The 18,296-nt window shown below is 36.7% G+C and overlaps 1 protein-coding gene across 1 annotated transcript in view; it reads left to right on the top strand.

The window, feature by feature from the left end:
• Window positions 1-14,033, top strand: part of LOC106651296 (dynein heavy chain 8, axonemal) — a 170,198-nt gene extending 156,165 nt beyond the window's left edge. The window contains exons 41-48 of the mRNA XM_023462255.1: window positions 1,803-2,064; window positions 2,181-2,420; window positions 6,437-6,604; window positions 8,211-8,352; window positions 8,423-8,612; window positions 11,208-11,329; window positions 13,677-13,838; window positions 13,908-14,033. Coding sequence (XP_023318023.1) covers window positions 1,803-2,064; window positions 2,181-2,420; window positions 6,437-6,604; window positions 8,211-8,352; window positions 8,423-8,612; window positions 11,208-11,329; window positions 13,677-13,838; window positions 13,908-14,033 — 1,412 coding nt within the window. The remainder of the gene's footprint in view (window positions 1-1,802; window positions 2,065-2,180; window positions 2,421-6,436; window positions 6,605-8,210; window positions 8,353-8,422; window positions 8,613-11,207; window positions 11,330-13,676; window positions 13,839-13,907) is intronic.
• Window positions 14,034-18,296: the final 4,263 nt, after the last annotated feature.

Genomic DNA, 18,296 nt, shown 5'->3' with positions numbered 1-18,296 from the left:
ACAAGCTGGCTAGCCCGCATTCGAGCGATGACATATACATAATCAGATCCACGGTGTTATTGTACAATAGCACACATATAATCTGGCACGCATTTACGTACAGTGACTCAAGGACAGGCCAGCCTACGCCTGTGTGCCATAACTCTGCACAGCTGAACATTATGCGTATAAGAAGACGCGCGCGCGAGCAGAAGTGCGGAAGCCTCAATAATACATAAGTAACACTATAACAAAGGGAAATATCACCTACAACAGCTTGAGTACGGACACTGCAGGCAAGCTACGATCGAAGCAACAACGAATGTGCACGCAGACTAAAAATTGAGACAAATGCAAGAAGTATCTCGTCGACAAAGATCGTAGGCCCTATAGAGCCAAGCGATTGCAAGCACGAGTAAGTAAATCTATAAACCGATATACCTTAAGTGCCTCGCCGGCTTTTTTGGCATTGATTAAGGACAAAGTCAACGCTAGCCAACTCAACGCAAAATGCGGGATCCAGCGCGCTTCTCAAGCAAGGTGAAGAGTGAGGTGTCACCTTGTAATGCCGGAAATGGCATTATCTGTTGGGCCGCCCTGACGAACCATCATCGACTTGCCGAGTGTATAGTTAGTTATAAGAATCGTTATTAATAATTGTATTTTGAATATGATTTCATGTGAGCGCCAAGTGTGAAAGAATAGAACGTAAACACGCGTATACGTTGAGATACGAGAGCGTACATATGAACAAGAGAAAGGAGTCGAAGATTTGCTTTGAGAGCGAATGGAGCTCGAGTGTGAGAGTTGAGCGCGACATCCTGGGGGATGTCTAGGTCGGATTGACGAGTACCGCGCAGGCTAGTAAGATCCTACGTCGCCCGAGTAAAGAGTGCGAGGGCCGGTACGAGTCGATCCGAGTGCGCGAGAGAGAACCAGCGGATCCAACGGCCGAGCAGATCGCAAGGACAACCAAGGGTGGATCTGGACCAGGAGAAGATCTCGACATCGTGTGGTGAGTCGGGCGGCCCAGATCTTAGTCGTTGTATTTGTGAGTCGTACGCGCCGACGCGCCCACCAGGGCTACGATCGTCGCGTCTGCCGTCGACCGGGAATTCGGGTACTCTCTGAGGCCGTGTATATTGTTTATTTAATACGAATAAACCTGGTAGTTGTTATTGTTATATGGAGTGTTTGATTCTTGATGGATGTATGAGTGTAAAGAGTTTTCCTTTCCGATATTGCATGAAGCTTACAGGTACACCCCGGACGTGCAGAACGGATCCACAGAGCCAAGGGACACACGTAACCGACGAGGTACGTCGGGGGTAAGATAGTAGGTTACAACCTGCTGAACATATGCAAACAGTTCGCTGGGCCAGGAGATGTGGAAGATCCGCCGCAAAGTCTAGTATATATACTAGGCCGAATACCAGCCTTGTGGCACATCAATTCGTAGCTTCAAGTAGGGCGACACTATACCGGTTGTCAAACAAAAAATCATTTATCGGGACTTAGCCGAATTTGCAATTAACTATCTTTCCGAAGCGGCCGTACTTGTAATCCGTAACAGAGAATTTAGTCCAGCTTACACTCTAGTCGCTCCTATTTGGTTAGCACCATCAGACTACACCACTAAATAATATGGTTATTAAACCAAAAAGTCAACTTTACTCGTCGGTAGTAGTGATGCATACTAGAATTGATCTGTGATCCGGAGATAAAAAGATCTCTTTGAAAGTGCAATTTCAGCCTCATTTTTACAAATGGATATTAATTAATGTTTGTAAATTAATGATTTTTTACTGTTCTTATCTTTCAAGGCATTAAAGCTGGATTATTTGCTACATATAATAGCATGGATCAGTCTATGTTGGATCAATGCGATGCTAAACAGTATATTCCATTAATATATACTGTATCATTTCTACACACCATCTTTCAAGAACGCAGAAAATTTTGTCCTTTAGGATGGAACATTCCTTATGAGTTTAATTCTTCAGATTGGTTGGCATCATGCTTGTACATAAGTAATTACCTTAATGATAATAGCTCTGATAAAGAAATAAGCTGGCCAACTTTAAGGTGAGAAAAAAAATTAAGAAATTCCGATAATTGTATTGGAATTCAGAGAAAATTAGATTTCAAAATAATTAAAATATAATAATTAAAATCTCAAAATATGTTGCATTTGTTTCCAGATATATGATAAGTGAAGTACTATATGGTGGGCGCGTGACTGATGACTATGATAAAAGATTGCTAAATACTTTTACCAAAGTTTGGTTATCGGATAGTATTTTAGAGAATGACTTTGCATTTTACACTGGATATAAGGTTGTTGTACTAAAACAAGTCACTGATTACACTGCTAAAATAAAAGAAATGCGATCTATAGATCCACCTCAAGCCTATGGGTTACATTCCAATGCTGATATCTCGTAAGTTAACGAAAAGAATAATTTATTTTGATATTGTTGAGCAGAAACAAATTTCATAGTTTTGAATATATTTTTTTGTCATCGACAAATTTTAGGTAGATAACAGTTTTAATACTAATACAAAAACAGCACTAAATGCCCATTTTCAAGTGTTAAGGTAGTATTACAACACTTTTGACCTGAACATCGATTTTTTTGTTTACTCTTGACTTTTGGATGCGTGGAAATTCTCGTCAATTTATCAAGCACTGTTCTGCATGACATTATTTTGTCGAATCACTAAATTTGCAACTTGCTGTAAAAGTAACTGAATCCGATTAAGTGAAATTTAATTTGTGATTTCGATGGTAAACAGCCTCAACTTTCTAATAGCGAAGTTAGATTTTCTGAAATTTTCCTTTTCATCAGGGAAATTTGATGGGAAAACGTTGAAGTCAATGATCTCAAAAGCTTTATTTTTGAGATTTTTTTAAAAAGTTTATATCAAAAGATCAGGAAATTTTCTATCCATATGGACACTTTTTAAGGACGGGTTTTTGATTTTAGAGAGATATAGCGGGAGAAGGAAAAAAACGGGATTTTTCGTGGTTTTTGCATGTACATTCAGCGCAGTGTGCATGGCGAAGAGGCCCTAAATAATCTTTTCAGTATGATTTAATTCTGGTGTTTTATTTTGCTGAATTTTAGACCAAATTTTTCTCTAACTAGAAATTAATACATAAGAAGATACCTCTCTTTCCATAAGTCTCGTAAAATTCGAATCGAATTTAGAATTTAAAACTTTTTCCAGTACAGTCGTACCTCGCTATGCACGCGGGGAATAGGTTTCTAATGGGTACTACGTATAGCGACCCATGGCTGATGGGAAATAGGTTCCAATTTAAGAAAATTTAGTTATTTTTTATATGAATTAATTTTTATTTTTTGCAAATTCAATAATTATGGTGTGTTTAATTGGCACGTAAGTAGTTTTATGCAAATCTTCATAACCTTTTAGATCTTAGTCACAGTTATGTTTAAAACATTAAGATCTAATCATAATCAAATCGTGTGCTATGGCTTCGTTGATTGCACTCTGCATTCAATTTATTATAATCTTCAATTGGCTCAAGTGAATCTGCTGTTCCGAATCATTTTTATAGAATTTTTACAGAACATCCGCGTATAGCAAAACCGCGTATAACGAGGAACAACTGTATGTTCGAACAATTTGGTTTTTATCGTTATGCAATGCTTGTGATAATTATTATTCGGAATCGTGCACCTGTCAGTCTTGCAGGTCGTTTGGAGCTGGCATCCTCTCGACTAATCCTCGCAACCTTCGTAGCTTTGCTCGACGTCAGCCACTGCCTTTGTATTACTCTGCCCCTAGGACATTCTCGCTGAACAACTCATTTTTGATAAATGCGTCTTAGATTCTGAACTCACTGCCTTTACAGATTGATTTCGAGAACATCACCATTGACCATAGTACCTTGCTTTTCAATCATTTTCTTACACTGGACAAGACAGACTGGTTCGATCGTTGAATGACGGAGAACATTACTCTCATCTTTCCTGCCCCGGAGGGAAGGCTGATCCTTTCCACAGAGAGAAAGCTTGAGCTTGTTTAGTCTTTCTACGCTTTATGCATACATTTTTTCTACTGTATTTTTAGTTAGTCTATACTATTTCTATTGAATATATTATACTTGTAATATTGTAAACAATTGTTGTAAATATATTGTATATATTGTAACGGTTCCCGTGACCGCTACCCTATTCGTAAAGTGATAGTAGGATGAAATAACGGGAAAGGTCTTGCCGAAATAATAATTCGCGAATTAATATCTTAACATGGAGATTAAGGAATGAATTATTATTAAGTTTCAAGTTCTGGATCGATAGTTACAGCGCACGCAGCAGCGCAATCGCGGACATACATTCCTCAAACTTTGGAATCGCGATTGCACATGTTTAGAGAGGGCTGGGTGCTCAAGTGGTACTTACAGTTCGTTGCGTACTTCGTCGTCGCCTTGGTCAGTTCGGCCCTCTCGCTCCGTCCGTGCTGCTGCACTCACGCACGCGATACGCAGAATCGTACGGCAATCCGTTGCCGCGTACAAATGAACACGTGGAGATCCGGCACGAGGCACCGTTTACGTGTCCCGACAATCAAGCTGACAGACAATCAGCCGAAGGCGTACACGCGAGTCCAAGTCGTACCGCACGCACCCGCGACATTCGGTGCTACGCGTTCACGCTAGTCCGGGTCTTGCATCAGAGTACACGCAATTGCGACGTACAGGGCGGTAAAACTTACGCACGACGCGACTTCTCACGATTTCGGAACCACGTCGATGTGGTCGTATCAGCGTCCGAAAACAATTTTGCCGCGCGACTTTCACTCACGCGGCTGACAGGAGCGAGTTGGTCACGTGACCAACTCGTCTCCCCTACTCCAAAATATTCGATGGCATCATGCGTTTCGCGACACGCAGTGTGCCGACTCACACATACTGATACACATGCGTCTCGCTGTTACTGTTGCGTGGAAAAACATAGTCAAAATGGTATATTATACATTAGTGTGGCTGAGGTGGCGAGAGAGCTGTGATGACTTAACAGGACCGTCATAATATTGCTATGTAAACCACATAGGGGTCTATCTCGAGATCCATATCAAATAAACTAAATCAAATCAAATCAATTTTAAAGTAGCTCACCTTACACGGCCAGTGGCGTCTTCAAACATAAATGTTCTTATAAGAATTAATTAAGAAAATATTCAATTTGCAAAAAAAAATTTTCTTAAGGGGAGTCATACACCAATTAAGTCCTCTTTGGCATTTTTGTGATATAAATCAAAGTTTAATATCAATCTACACCTTCAACATAAAATTGGCATCTTTGAGCCCTAAAAAATGCGGAAAAAATTGCAGAATAGACCTTTGCATCTAAAAATAGCTTATTTTTTCCATTTTAGCCTCTCGGCACTGTGCGCAAGGTTCAGATGAGAGTATTTCAGTTAGGGGTTCCTGATAATGATCAAAATCTTCAGAAAAGTACCCTTTATGGGCTGAGTTTTGTTGGAATTTTGATTTAGACCTTTATATCAGTTTTATTATTCGATATGTGCTAAAAAACATCAATAAATTTTCTTATAAATAAACCTAAAAAATTATACGAAAATAAAGTACTTGTAAAGATATTTCGAAAGATTATTTTAAAATTTCGATAGGTACATTTTTGACTGAACTACGTAACTTTAAAGGTGACTCTTTACTTAGACATTTTTTCATACAAGGTCTTGAAATTTTGGGACAACGTTAATTAGTGATCTATTTATCTCCCTGCAAAATTTCAGACCCTGTTGTCATGCTAATTTTCGAGGAAAAGGCCATCGAAAATTGATATTTTAACACGGCGTGTATAGGCACACATTTACTTTTGGACTCTTCTTATTGAATATCTCGCAAAATATATCATACAGCTCTTCCAAAAACTGATAATATAGAGTTGAAAGTATAAGCTTCCGATTGTTATATTAAAAAGTACATGTTTCCGTGCTAATTATTGTAATAGTTGCCCGAGAAAGTGAATTTGTATGGTCCGATTGAGGTTTTGTCGTCTGCTGAAGAGAAGAGGAGACGCTTATATAACTACAGCATAGGGCCCTCGGGTACCACAAGAGTCAAAAGAAACTAACTACACTCGTATTGACTAGCCGAGTCAGTAAAGAGTCACCTTAAGATTGATAATTTAAGGTTCAGGTACGGCAAAAGTGATTGATAGGTAGTGTACTTTTCCTAGAAACTGTTTATTCACAAACTACTTTGGTCGATGTACGTTAGGGTATTTGTTCACATCCATATACCATACTATTTTAATAAAAAGTTTGACTTTAATACCGCCTTCATAGCGGTATTATTTCTTCTATAATGTACAATTGAGTAGGCTAGATTGGTTGCTATAAGGCAACACTTTTAATATCACGAAGTAAAATAAAAGTTAAATATATTCCATTTTTATTATAGATACCAAACAAATACAGCACAACAGATATTAGATACAATTTTATCTATTCAACCAAAAGATTCAATTGCAGAAAAAGGACTATCCAGAGAATCTGTTGTTGCAAAGCAAGCGCGTGACATGTTGGATAAATTACCACCTTCGTATGATCCTTTTGAAACACGTGAAAGGTAAGCATTGTTTACATATAATAGAATTAATGCTTGATATTAAAAGATTTTCTTAACTTTATAATAAAATGTAAAATATACTTTGACGACGAATGTTGGTCAGATTTATTGCTGCAGTCGTTAACAGATATTTTTGCGCATATGGTTATGTAGTGCACGTGCGTTAGAATAGTAGCTAAAGTAGTACGTTACACTAAGATACAAAATTTTTCTAGAGCCTTTCTCAAATACATAGCGGGTTAAATGTTTCCTTTTTTTGTGTTTTTTGGCGAGTTGTGTTTTTGATTACTTACAAGGAGACCACCCCAGCTCCGGGTCATGGATTTGCTCCAAAATTTTTTTGGGTCTCCTGGTACCCAATACTGAAACTCCCTGTGCTCAGTTTGATCTCATGGGCCTTAGGACCCATTTTTTAGAGGACTTTCTACATTATAAAAAAATCTTTGTTGTTTTCTGTATCGATATAGAAGTACTTGAACGAAAAAAGTTTTAAAATTTTTCTAAAGACGTGTACGCAACCCTGGCGTTATAGCTTCAATGGTTTGCTCTGTATGTTACGACAAATGAAGTGCATTTGTAAAAATATGAAACACACAAAGTATATACTACGGAAAAAGCTGTATCTCAGTGAATAATTAAAATTTTGAAATTTTGAAAAATGCATTGAAAAGGAGCCAAAAGTCATACTCGAAATTGAATTGATTTTTTTTTATTTTAAGCCCCCTTTTATTCCTTAAGTCTATATTTTCTGTTTCATAACGCACGCTTTAATTTGGTGAGTAAATAGATTAAAAGCAATCTTATAGTACTATAATATCATAAAGCTAGACTTTAAGTTATCCACGTTCAGTTAAACTCTCAAATGTAACTTAAAATATACTTTTCTTGAAAGCACAAAAATTAAACTTAAATAGTTGTCTTTTCCCTACAAATATATAGTATTTTCACGATCTTGCTCATAAATCTTTAAGGATAACTCAATTGAAAATTCAATTGTGATCTTAAGGGCCTTCTATACACACTCAGTCGGTAACACCAGGATATCAAGCAATTTATGTTTAATCTGAAAAATTGAGAGTGTCATTCACCAATTCTCGAGTGGACGCACATTTCTAATACACTTATTAACCATTGTGGTCGAGTTTCCTCCAATTTCATGCATTATTGAAAAAGAAAAATAAAAACTACGTATCTCGTTAACCTATGAATATTTATAAAATATGATTATTCGTAGTTTTCGTTTTTCTCCTTCAATAGGGCATGAAATTGGATGAAACTTGACCACAATGTTAATAAGTGTATTAGAAATGTGCGTCCACTCGAGAATTGGCGAATGACACTCTCAACTTTTCTGATTTAACATAAATTGCTTGATATCTTGGTGTTACCGACTGAGTGTGTATAGAGGGCCCTTAAATGAGATCTTGTACATACCAACATCTCTAAAATTGTTATAAAAAAATTATGTTTGTGACGTTCATTTTTAGCACTTTTTTCTTATTTATCTCAGACAAAATTTTTTATAATTACTTCATAACTCTTGCATACTCTAATAAATTTTTTTTAAAGGCTGACAGTTGCTCATTTGCTTTATCATTTGCTTCAGATTACGAATTTTGGGTCATACAACTCCAATGGTTATATTTCTCAAACAGGAAATTGATCGGATTCAAATAGTTATTAGTCTCGTAAAAGCTACATTATCTAATTTAATTCTCGCTATTGAAGGGGTGATAATCATGAACGAGGTAAATTTCTTTATAAATTTTAATTATTGTTATGAAGGTCAAATAACAACTTGATAAAATATTTTTGCAGAATTTAAGGAACGCACTTGACTCTATTTTCGATGCTAAGATTCCAGATTCATGGAAATCAAAATCATGGGAGTCAAGTACCCTTGGATTTTGGTTTACTGAGTTAACAGACCGAAATCAACAGTTTTCTCAGTGGCTTTTTTTTGGAAGACCTAACAAATTTTGGATGACAGGATTTTTCAATCCTCAAGGTAACTACTTTTATTTTAAAGATTCATAACAAGTATTTAAATTTTACAGGAATGAGTTTATCTGATTCGTTTCACTCTTTTAGTTTAATATACGAGAGCATGACAAAATCTCCGTCTTTCTTATAGTGTTATATCGATGTTAGGTATATACATTTAAATTAGTGTTGTCAGCTGTAACGTAATTTGTCAATAATGTATTATATGAATACAAGTAAAAACTCCAATAATACTCCAGCGCTACGCGCGGGGAGCGAAAAAGGCCCGATTGCTCAGTTTTTAACTTGCTCGCAAAGGGTTAAATAAAATTCAGAAAAATAAACCGACATAAGTTTTTAATAGTTTTTAACCTCAGCCTTCTACTGGTCAAAAATGTAAAAATATGCCTCCATAACCTCAAAAAATGGACTTGAAGCTAAAACACGTTGTAACTCCTAGATTTCAACTCTGATTAACTTTTTAAGTAGTTACATCGAAAAATCTTGCAATTTCACATCAGAAATGACTCTAAATAAAAGGGACTTTTTCGATTTTCTCGAGTGGTGAAAAAGGAAAGAGCGCGTGGTCGGCCGTTTTCGAGCGCAATGGCCTCTTTTTTCGCTAAACTTAACGTTTCTTTATCTTTCACGCGTTAGGTTTTCACCATAAAAATAAACAAATACATGGTATTTGTGCATTTTTGTAAAGCTACTTGAAAAGTAAATCGGAGTTGAACTCCAGAAGATACAACGTATTTTAGCTTCAAGTCCATTTTTTGAAGTTATGGGGCACATTTTTGCATTTTTGACCTTACCAGTAGAAATATGAGGTTAAAAACTATTGAAAACTTATATTGGTTTACTTTTCTGAATTTTGTTTCACCCTTTGCGAGCGAGTTGAAAACTGAGCAATCGGGACGTTTTGCTGCCCGCGCGTGGCCCTGGGGCATTATTAGGTTTTTACCCATATATTTGCACTCCATAATAATTATACTTCGATACTTCGATAGAACTACTAGTGGCAACGTTCATTGCGCAAAACTGAGCTATGTAAGTTGGCTACGACTGAAAATTTTATTTATTAAAACAGATTCATTTCAATTTTTCATTTTTAACTTGTTTGTGGAATCAATTTTCTCCTTATTCGTAGAGGTTTTAAACGTATTAAAATTAATTATACGAATACTTCAGATTACAGAGATTTATAATATGAAAAATTGTATTATTTCTCAAGTATTCCAGACCTAATTTTTCCACTCATTTAAATCAGCTATAAAAAGTAGGGATCACCGTGAAAGAAATCGATTTTCGGTTTGCTATAGCTTTGAGGCTGTGTTCAATGTCAAATTCAAGGTCACCCATAGATTCTACGTCATAAAATACGTTGGATACGGGGTTTTTAATTATTTCCTCGCTAATTCTGCTTGATATTCAAAGGTTACCATAATTTTGTGACACACTGTATGTATATTTAAGCAAGTTTTTTTTCCATTTCTCAAAGGTTCAAATCGACACCGAACATGTTTTCATAATAACCGTGTAAGGGTCGAAAGAAAGTGTTTTTTGGGGTCTTAGAAACATAAAAAAATGCATGAACATGGCAAATTTTGATGGTGTTTTTGTTTATACGGGCAAATGTTGGTATTCGCTGTTCACTCGTTTGTCATCCAAGTTCAGTATTCGCAGTTTTTGATGATTAATATTTTTTTAGTGTGTAATTTTTTCGGAAAATTAAAAAAAAATGTTTCAAAATGTCCCTATAGCGAAACGTGAACCTATTGATACCTTAATTAATGGTTAAAATAAACTTTTGCCAGAAATTGTGTAAAAAAATCAAGTTTCAGAAACTCAAAGCAATGAGAACGTAATACGTGAGCTAGAACCCACACTTACTTTCAAAATTATGAAGAATATTTTGGGAGATGCCGAATGTCTCATTGAAAAAGCATTAAGTTATGATCCCATTACTCACAGCATTCAGTTTAAAGAAGATATTAAAAAATCATTATAGAGCTATAATAATTTGTACAAAGATCTATTAAGTAGAGCAAAGCAACAAAGCTTAACTCAATATTTTTTCAAATTATAAATAAATTTTCATCGTGAATTTGATTTTCAAAGAAACAAAATTTTTAACTTATGCATGAATAAAAATTTTGGATGACCAAACCTTCCTTTTCTCAGAAGAACAATGTTTCCGTATTAACGGTTTTTACATTCATGGTACTTTTTGGAACCGAACCCCCGCGAATACGAAGGTTCACCTGTGTACTCGTTTGTGCGCTATATACAAAATAATTTCATTACAGCATTGAAAATCACATTAAACGTTAGAAACCCCTGAAAATTTTTCGAAGCAAGTTTGAATTTGATATTGAATATAACCACAATGCTACAGCAGACCAAATATTTATTTTTCGAATGGGAGCGCCTAATCTTTATTGAGGTTTTAAAAAAAGCGGAAAATTTTGCGGTAGAATTTCTATTTTCTTTTTTTCAAGATCATTTTAAGGATACTAGGATTAGAAATAAATTCTTCATTTTAAGTTGATGTTAGTTGAATAAACATTTTATTTGTTTCTGTGGCGCCCTACTAAGGAAGTACCTCTTATAATTACAGGATTTCTGACTGCCATGAAACAAGAAGTTACTCGAATGCATAAGGGATGGGCTCTCGATGGTGTAGTACTTCACAATGATGTAACGAAATATTCTCCAGATGATATCAAAAGTTCGCCACCTGTAAGTAAAAATCTTATTGATTATTATTAATTTTTAATCATATTCCTCAAATCAGATTGGTATCGCAGGGAATTGGATGCCTTTCAGGGTAGATACCGTTTTTTTCACGTTTTTTATAATAAAAGTCCCAATCAAATAACTGAAATATGTGTTTAGAAAACATTCTTTTTCTGGTTGCCAGACTTTTGTTTGTCTTTAGATTTTCAACACAACAAGCAAACTTGCGCATTGTCAATCTACAACAAACACTAACTTCACAGATATAAATAGTTTTAATTTGACAGAATCTGCAGTTCTTGGGGTTTCCAAGAGCATGTAACAAAATTAGAAACATATTCAAGTCACAAAAAGTTTATAAATTACTTTTTAGATATTTTAGCTATAATCTCTTTTGAGTAAGTAAATGAAAAGATAGGTAACTTTTTAATTGTAACATTATTAGAATGATGATGCTATCGCAAAGTTGGAGTACCCAGCGAGTCTGCATCGGACCGCTTACATCGGTATGTATGACTTCGGGATTAGTTATGTTGCATACTTAATCCAAAGCTGAAAGGGTTCTCAGATCATTTTTGCTAATGCGCAAGTTTACATTAATCGATGTTTTCGATCTGTATGTCTTCAATGCGTTCTGCATGTCTCCTTGCGAACGTAGTTTTGAGAACTTTGGAGTTCAAATTACCGAGTCACGAGTGCCATTCGTTTATCAAAACTTTGATTTTTGAAAATGTGGTAATGCTGCGTGATTCTTCAGCATTGTTTGAGAAAAATAAATCGCCTATTCAATAAGCCTGAGCTTCAATCTCATCGTTGGAATTAAGAACCACGGCACGATTTTTATCGTAGTTCACATAAAAATCAGCGATCGTAGTTTACAAAATTAAATTTTTACGACCGAGACTGCGGTGGTTCGGAGATTAAGCACGTATAGTGTATCCTTTATGCTTATGTCTTAACAGATCTCGTTCATTTTAAAGTTTACATTACCTTTAGCACACATGTCTGCTGCAGTATTACTGGCAAGCTGTAAGTGGCTTTTAGTATAAGATGTGTTTTGAAAAAAGCCCGTATTGCTGCGTACGTAGGATATGCTCCCGTTATCCAAGCACTATCCAGTGCTCATTGTTGCACCGGTAAAGAAACACAGATTATCACCTTTCGACTCTAGTAGGCTTTTCTTTTTTTTGAAACAGTCCGATGCTTTGTGCTTTTTTTTTGAGTAGCCGCATTATGTTGGCTTTTGTTTTTGTGATGCGGTGATTCCGTGCGTGAATTTTGTAGGGGAACCATCGACCGTACGATTATAGTTTGATCGCGTATTTGTGAAGATGACCGAACTATGGTGGTTGTCGTCTTCTCTGTGACAAAATCTGTGCTCCACTAGTATTACTAGTATTTTGGTTTTCAGAATCCCGTAACTCGATTGGTATCTAAAAATTTTAAAACTGTTTGGGAGTCTGTGCCGCCACATGATTGGTAGTAGATCTTCAAGCTTAGCTCCTGTCGAAAAATGAATGAAAATGCATTTAGAGACAAATTTTAATGATTTAACGCAAAAACATAAATATGCTCTTGTATGATTAACTCTGAAAATATGAATTTTCCATGTATATTTTACACAAAGTCTATTGAGGACTGAACGATTCAGCTCACCAACGGAAAGCTGAGGCAATTTCCCATCGAAATGATACTTTACTTTTTTCTTTTAAGTGCATTTAGGTACTTTTACAGCGAGTTACAAATTTAACAATTCGACTAAATAATGCCGCGCTGTGCGGCGCTCGGATATTCAACATTAAATATTGTTTATCAACACTTATTTATCAACTTTTTAATAAGATTAAATTTGCTAAATTCATATTTAAGTATGTACTTTCAATTAAAAATGATAAATGTACAAAACTCATTGTGCGACATTTATTATTTTATACATTTATCGAATTTTCCATGCTATTTCGCAAAATTGCCCTAGTGCGTTAGTACAGAATTTCGTCGCAACGCGACGTGACGGTATCATTCATTCCTCAATAGAGTGCATAAAATTACATAAAAATGCATAAAAATAATTAATAGATGGTACCGTTTCTATTCGAAAATGACTTAAAATTAGAAAGTGAGCATGTGTAAAGATTCTAACTTATTGTAAGATAACGCAACTCATGACAAGTACTATAAGATACAATATTACCACTTCGCTGCCTGCGTTTAATTATTATAATAATGAGGATTTTCAATTTAAGCCAATAGAGATGTTCTCTGTACTTTATCTCCATTTTTAAAAAGATTATAATACATTTTATGTGTCAAAAATGTATGTGTCTTTATGATGTTCTTTCATTTATTACAGGAAGGTGTGTATGTATACGGCTTATTCTTAGAAGGAGCAGGTTGGGATCGGAAAAATTGTAAGCTGACTGAAGCAATTAATAAGATCCTCTATACATCCATTCCAGTAATTCACATTTATGCTTTGTACAACAAAACTGAAAAGAATACAAAACTTTATGTTGTAAGATTCAATTATTATTCTTTTTTAATATTCTGTTTCACTTCAATAATAGGACATTTCATTTTTTAGTGTCCAGTGTACAAAAAGCCAGCTCGAACGGACCGAAATTTTATAACTTCTCTTTTCTTGCAAACGGACAAAGTGCCGGACTTTTGGACTCTTCGTGGCGTAGCGTTATTGTGTGATATAAAATAATTTAATCAACACAATAAAATAGGATCTATGAAGAAAAATTGATTTGCTATATGTTTCTGAATAGTGTTATCTAATTACAACATTTTTCTTATTGCAAATTTATCGCAAAATATCTTGCGAAAATGTCTTTTAATTAATTCCAAACAATAAATGGCCTTTCTTTATTCAAAATTTAGCGTACTTCAAAAATGATTCAGAAATTTGTTCATTTTTGCTTTGATTTACAATGTATGAATAATAAGAAATTTTCTTTTTGAAATAATTTTCTTATAATTTTTTTTTATACTTTGCCGACTAGGCCCCAGTAAAATGGTTTGGTAAGATCTTACGTAGGAACTTGATTAAGACGGTAGATCAGAACTTACGTAAGTTCTTACGTAATTTCTTACGTAAATTCTGTGACGGGAGATACGATTCTCACGGCACAACGATGATCGTTCGACACATAGGCTCAACCACGCGCGACATACACACACACACACACACACACACAAACACACACTCACAAACACATACACACATCGGCCTCCTTGGCTCAGTGGGTATAGTTCTTGCCTGCTGATACAAGGTGTGCCGTAGGGCGTGGATTCGATCCCCACTTGGCGAATTTGCGAGGTTCGTTTTTTCGCCTGGTGTGGTCGAGCCCGTGCCCGAGGTGGAGCGGGTACCACTCAAAAAAAAGACCCGGGCTATCTCATCACCCTCCGAAGTGGTAAAAAACCCCGATCACTGTGCGAGCTGGAAGCGATAACTCACAAGGCTGGCAAGGAACACAACACTCCCATGATGATGTCAGAAGCGAGAACCATACTCACAAGACGACAACAGAAAAGGAGGAGTATCAAAAACTCACGACGACTCATAGGGTAGCGCCGGAAGCGAGAACCACACTCACAAGATGTAGCTGACAGTGCAAAGGGATGGGCTTGCCATCGGCTGCAGAAGCGAGAACCACACTCACAAGATGGCACTAGACAGCGAGTTCTAAAGAAGATGTCCAACTCAGGAGGAGATACTAGCAATGTGTGACCACGCAGCAGACGGCTCTGAAAAAAGGGATACAACAATCGACGATGGCATCAGGCAGGATCGGAGGTTCACCAAGCAGAAAGAAGATGAGTCCCTGAACCCCTTATCGTCGCATATCACTATGCGACGGATGGGGGATGTATGAAAAAAAAACGACTAACAGAAGTAGCAAAAATGCTCAACTAACCCGGGCCTCACCGAAGCAATGCCTAACGGCGGATACCGGTGAGTGTCCAAATGGGGTGGAGTAGAAAAAAAAAACACATACGCACATGTAGCAAGAAGACGATACGACAAGTCGGCAGTAGCAATGGCAACAATGGCAACACAGGCACAGGACTCGCATGGCAAGGAATGTGAACGACAAGTTGGTCGCACTAACGAAGCTTGGCCGAAAGACGAAAAGCTGGAGCTTATCGATATCGCCTTGCTACGCTTGCGCGTACGATCATCGATCAGGCCGGAGTACTTGAAAGTGCGACTGACGAAAAACACTCTCTGTTTCACGCTCGACTAGTAAACCTCGGTCCAGCATAGTAAAAGTCGTTCGGAGTGCAACTCGTAACTACGTCGCTGAGACGCCGGTAAAAATTCTCTAACTTGTCATTGAGAAAGGCAATAATCGCACCTCCGATATTTGCCGCGAACCGAGAAATCATCTCGTTATCTTGCCGTGTGATATAAGTCGATAGTATCACCCGACTACGTTAAATCGCAATTGTGAATAGTGCGAGTCCAACCCGTCACTGGACAATTGGATCGATCCATCCAGACGTGCCGCCTGCCACCTCAGCCACGCTGATGCCATCCATCATTGAGAGGGGCCACGGAGACGTCGACGCCGAAGAGGCTGGCCTGCGATTATATTAAGTACACGACACACACATACACCGTCCTTGAGCCATCGCGAATCGCTTAAATAATAATAATTATAGGGATTCGCGCCCCTGAGATAGTAAATTCGAGAGTTTGCATGCTCTACATGCAGTGGCGCTCCGAGGAACTTTTGTATTTATCAATTCAATATTATTTCCATATCCAATATGATTGTTATTACTATTCAAATATTAATCATTTGCATCCATATTTATTTATTTCACCCAATTTAACCTCACGATTCTTACGTTCGATTATCAGTCAATTTTTTTACGTAAACCAGGTTCAAATTGAACACGGCGATGACTTTCTTCAGAAAGTTTAACTTGTTGTGGGAGAGCCTGGGTGAACCAGAGTAGACCACTTGGGTCGTCATTATCACCAAAAAGTCATGACTATCTGAAGAAATTCATCGCCGAGTCCGGATCCTAACCTAGTACCCATCCAAAGTGAGAGCGCAAGCAAGATTTTTAAATAATAATTATATTGTTTAACTAGTTTTTATTTTATGTTAATATAAATGTAGTTAGATAAAAGCACTTGGAAAAATTGTATACACACAAATCATTAATATAACTTTTTTGTTAACCCTTCTATATCCAATGAATGGCTCAAGTGGTGGATTTTTAAGCGACTGATCATCGGTTCAATCCTAGGTCCCGAGAAACTTTTTCACTTCTCGAAAGTTTAAAAATAAATATACTCTTAATTATTACGTAAATAATTTCGAAAATAACTGACAATTCCTCATTTTTTTTTAAATTCCAAGTTAAAACTTACGTTAGTTCTTACGTAAGAAAATTTACTGATGGAACGTAAGAATTTACGTAAGTTCTTACCAACCGTCTTAAACAAGTGAGATCTTACCAAACCTTTTTACTGGGGGGGGGGGGTGATACCGCACTCATTGTATATACTTTTGCTTGAAAAATCGAAATTTGGAATTGAGTTTTTTGCAGTTTTAATAGCTTGCTGTTTTTTTATTATTTTACTGTATCTTGACGGGGTATCATGAACTTCTCATAAATATTGATCAAAAGTAACAGCAGATGTGCGAAGGACTCAACGAGCTAAGAAAAAGCCAGAGCTTGGAAAGGTAGAAAGGTGAGTGAGTATGCGACTTTGACCCCTCCATGTGACCCTTGCGGAAACAAGAAAAGGAGAAAAGCAATCATTGGTACACTTGAAGGTAAATCTGCTGCAACCGTAGCGCGCATTGACATAAGTTTGAAAAGAGATGTAGTGATTAGAGTGAAAAAGGAGTGCTTGTAGCGCAGCTCAACATGAGCCCAGGGCAAAAGCTAAGGCAGAAACCAGACATCATGTCCATGTAGTACATGTAGCTACATTGGTTGTGATATGCGGCGTTCGGGTCTGCAGTGCTTTCAGCTTTGAGTTAGCGTAGCTGCGCGAATAAAGGAGATGATAGGTTCAAGAGAGACAGACAATTTCCTTTCGATATTCGGGAAATCATCTTCTATGGTATACAACCACGAGCACTGTTATTGAGCATATCAATTCGCGAAGCACCAGATTAACTGTAATACTTTAATAAACAATAGATTAACTGCATCAAATTTTGTTATAATTTTTTTCTCATATCCTCCACTCCAGTTGCGTATCGCAGTTTCACCGGTGGGCCGTGTCGACTTTTCCTTCTCGGCGACGCGCCGACACGCGGAACCTTGGTATCGTGCTTTTTTAAACTTCAGATTACCGTGCGCTCTATCTGTGAGTAGAAAAGTCGGCCGGACGAAGCATCGGTAAGCGGGGACTTGCACCGTCGCACATCGTAAAGAAAAATTGTACCATCTACATTATTTGGAAATTTCATTTTCTTCATACCTTTAATTTTAAGTAAAATTTCCCTCCCACTGCGCGGTCGCGTAGAGACAAAGCCTCGCGTGACAATTGCATGTGATCTGAGACATTCATTACTCTTGCCCCCTTGTTGTGTAATACTCTATGTTTTAACAGAGTTTAAGTTTGGAAAATTGCTTTATGAGCATTTTTAAAAGAAAAAGTAACGATTACTTTTTTATGAAGAGTCTTTTTGTCAATCAAATGAATTGGCACACATTTTTTAAATTATCTCATTACAGATTTGGAATATGATCTAGCAAAAAAACTGACCATACTATACGCGATCGTAGGTATAAAACGACAATTATATGTATAAAAACATAAAATTGTTTCTTATTGCTTTTAGGTGAGTGGTTTTCCATTACAGCAAAAAAATGAAATAGATTGTGAAACTGACACAGACATAAGAAAGCTCCAAGGGAATGTCTTTTGTTTTGAATCTTCAAATAATTCGTATGCTGACATAGTTGTTGAAATTGAGAGCGAGTGTATTGA

This window comes from Trichogramma pretiosum, unplaced genomic scaffold, assembly GCF_000599845.2.
Source record: "Trichogramma pretiosum strain Unisexual culture from Peru unplaced genomic scaffold, Tpre_2.0 scaffold9, whole genome shotgun sequence".
Taxonomy (NCBI): Eukaryota; Metazoa; Arthropoda; class Insecta; order Hymenoptera; family Trichogrammatidae; genus Trichogramma; species Trichogramma pretiosum.
The sequence above is the reverse complement of the archived record's forward strand: the minus strand, read 5'-3'. Positions and strand labels throughout refer to the sequence as shown.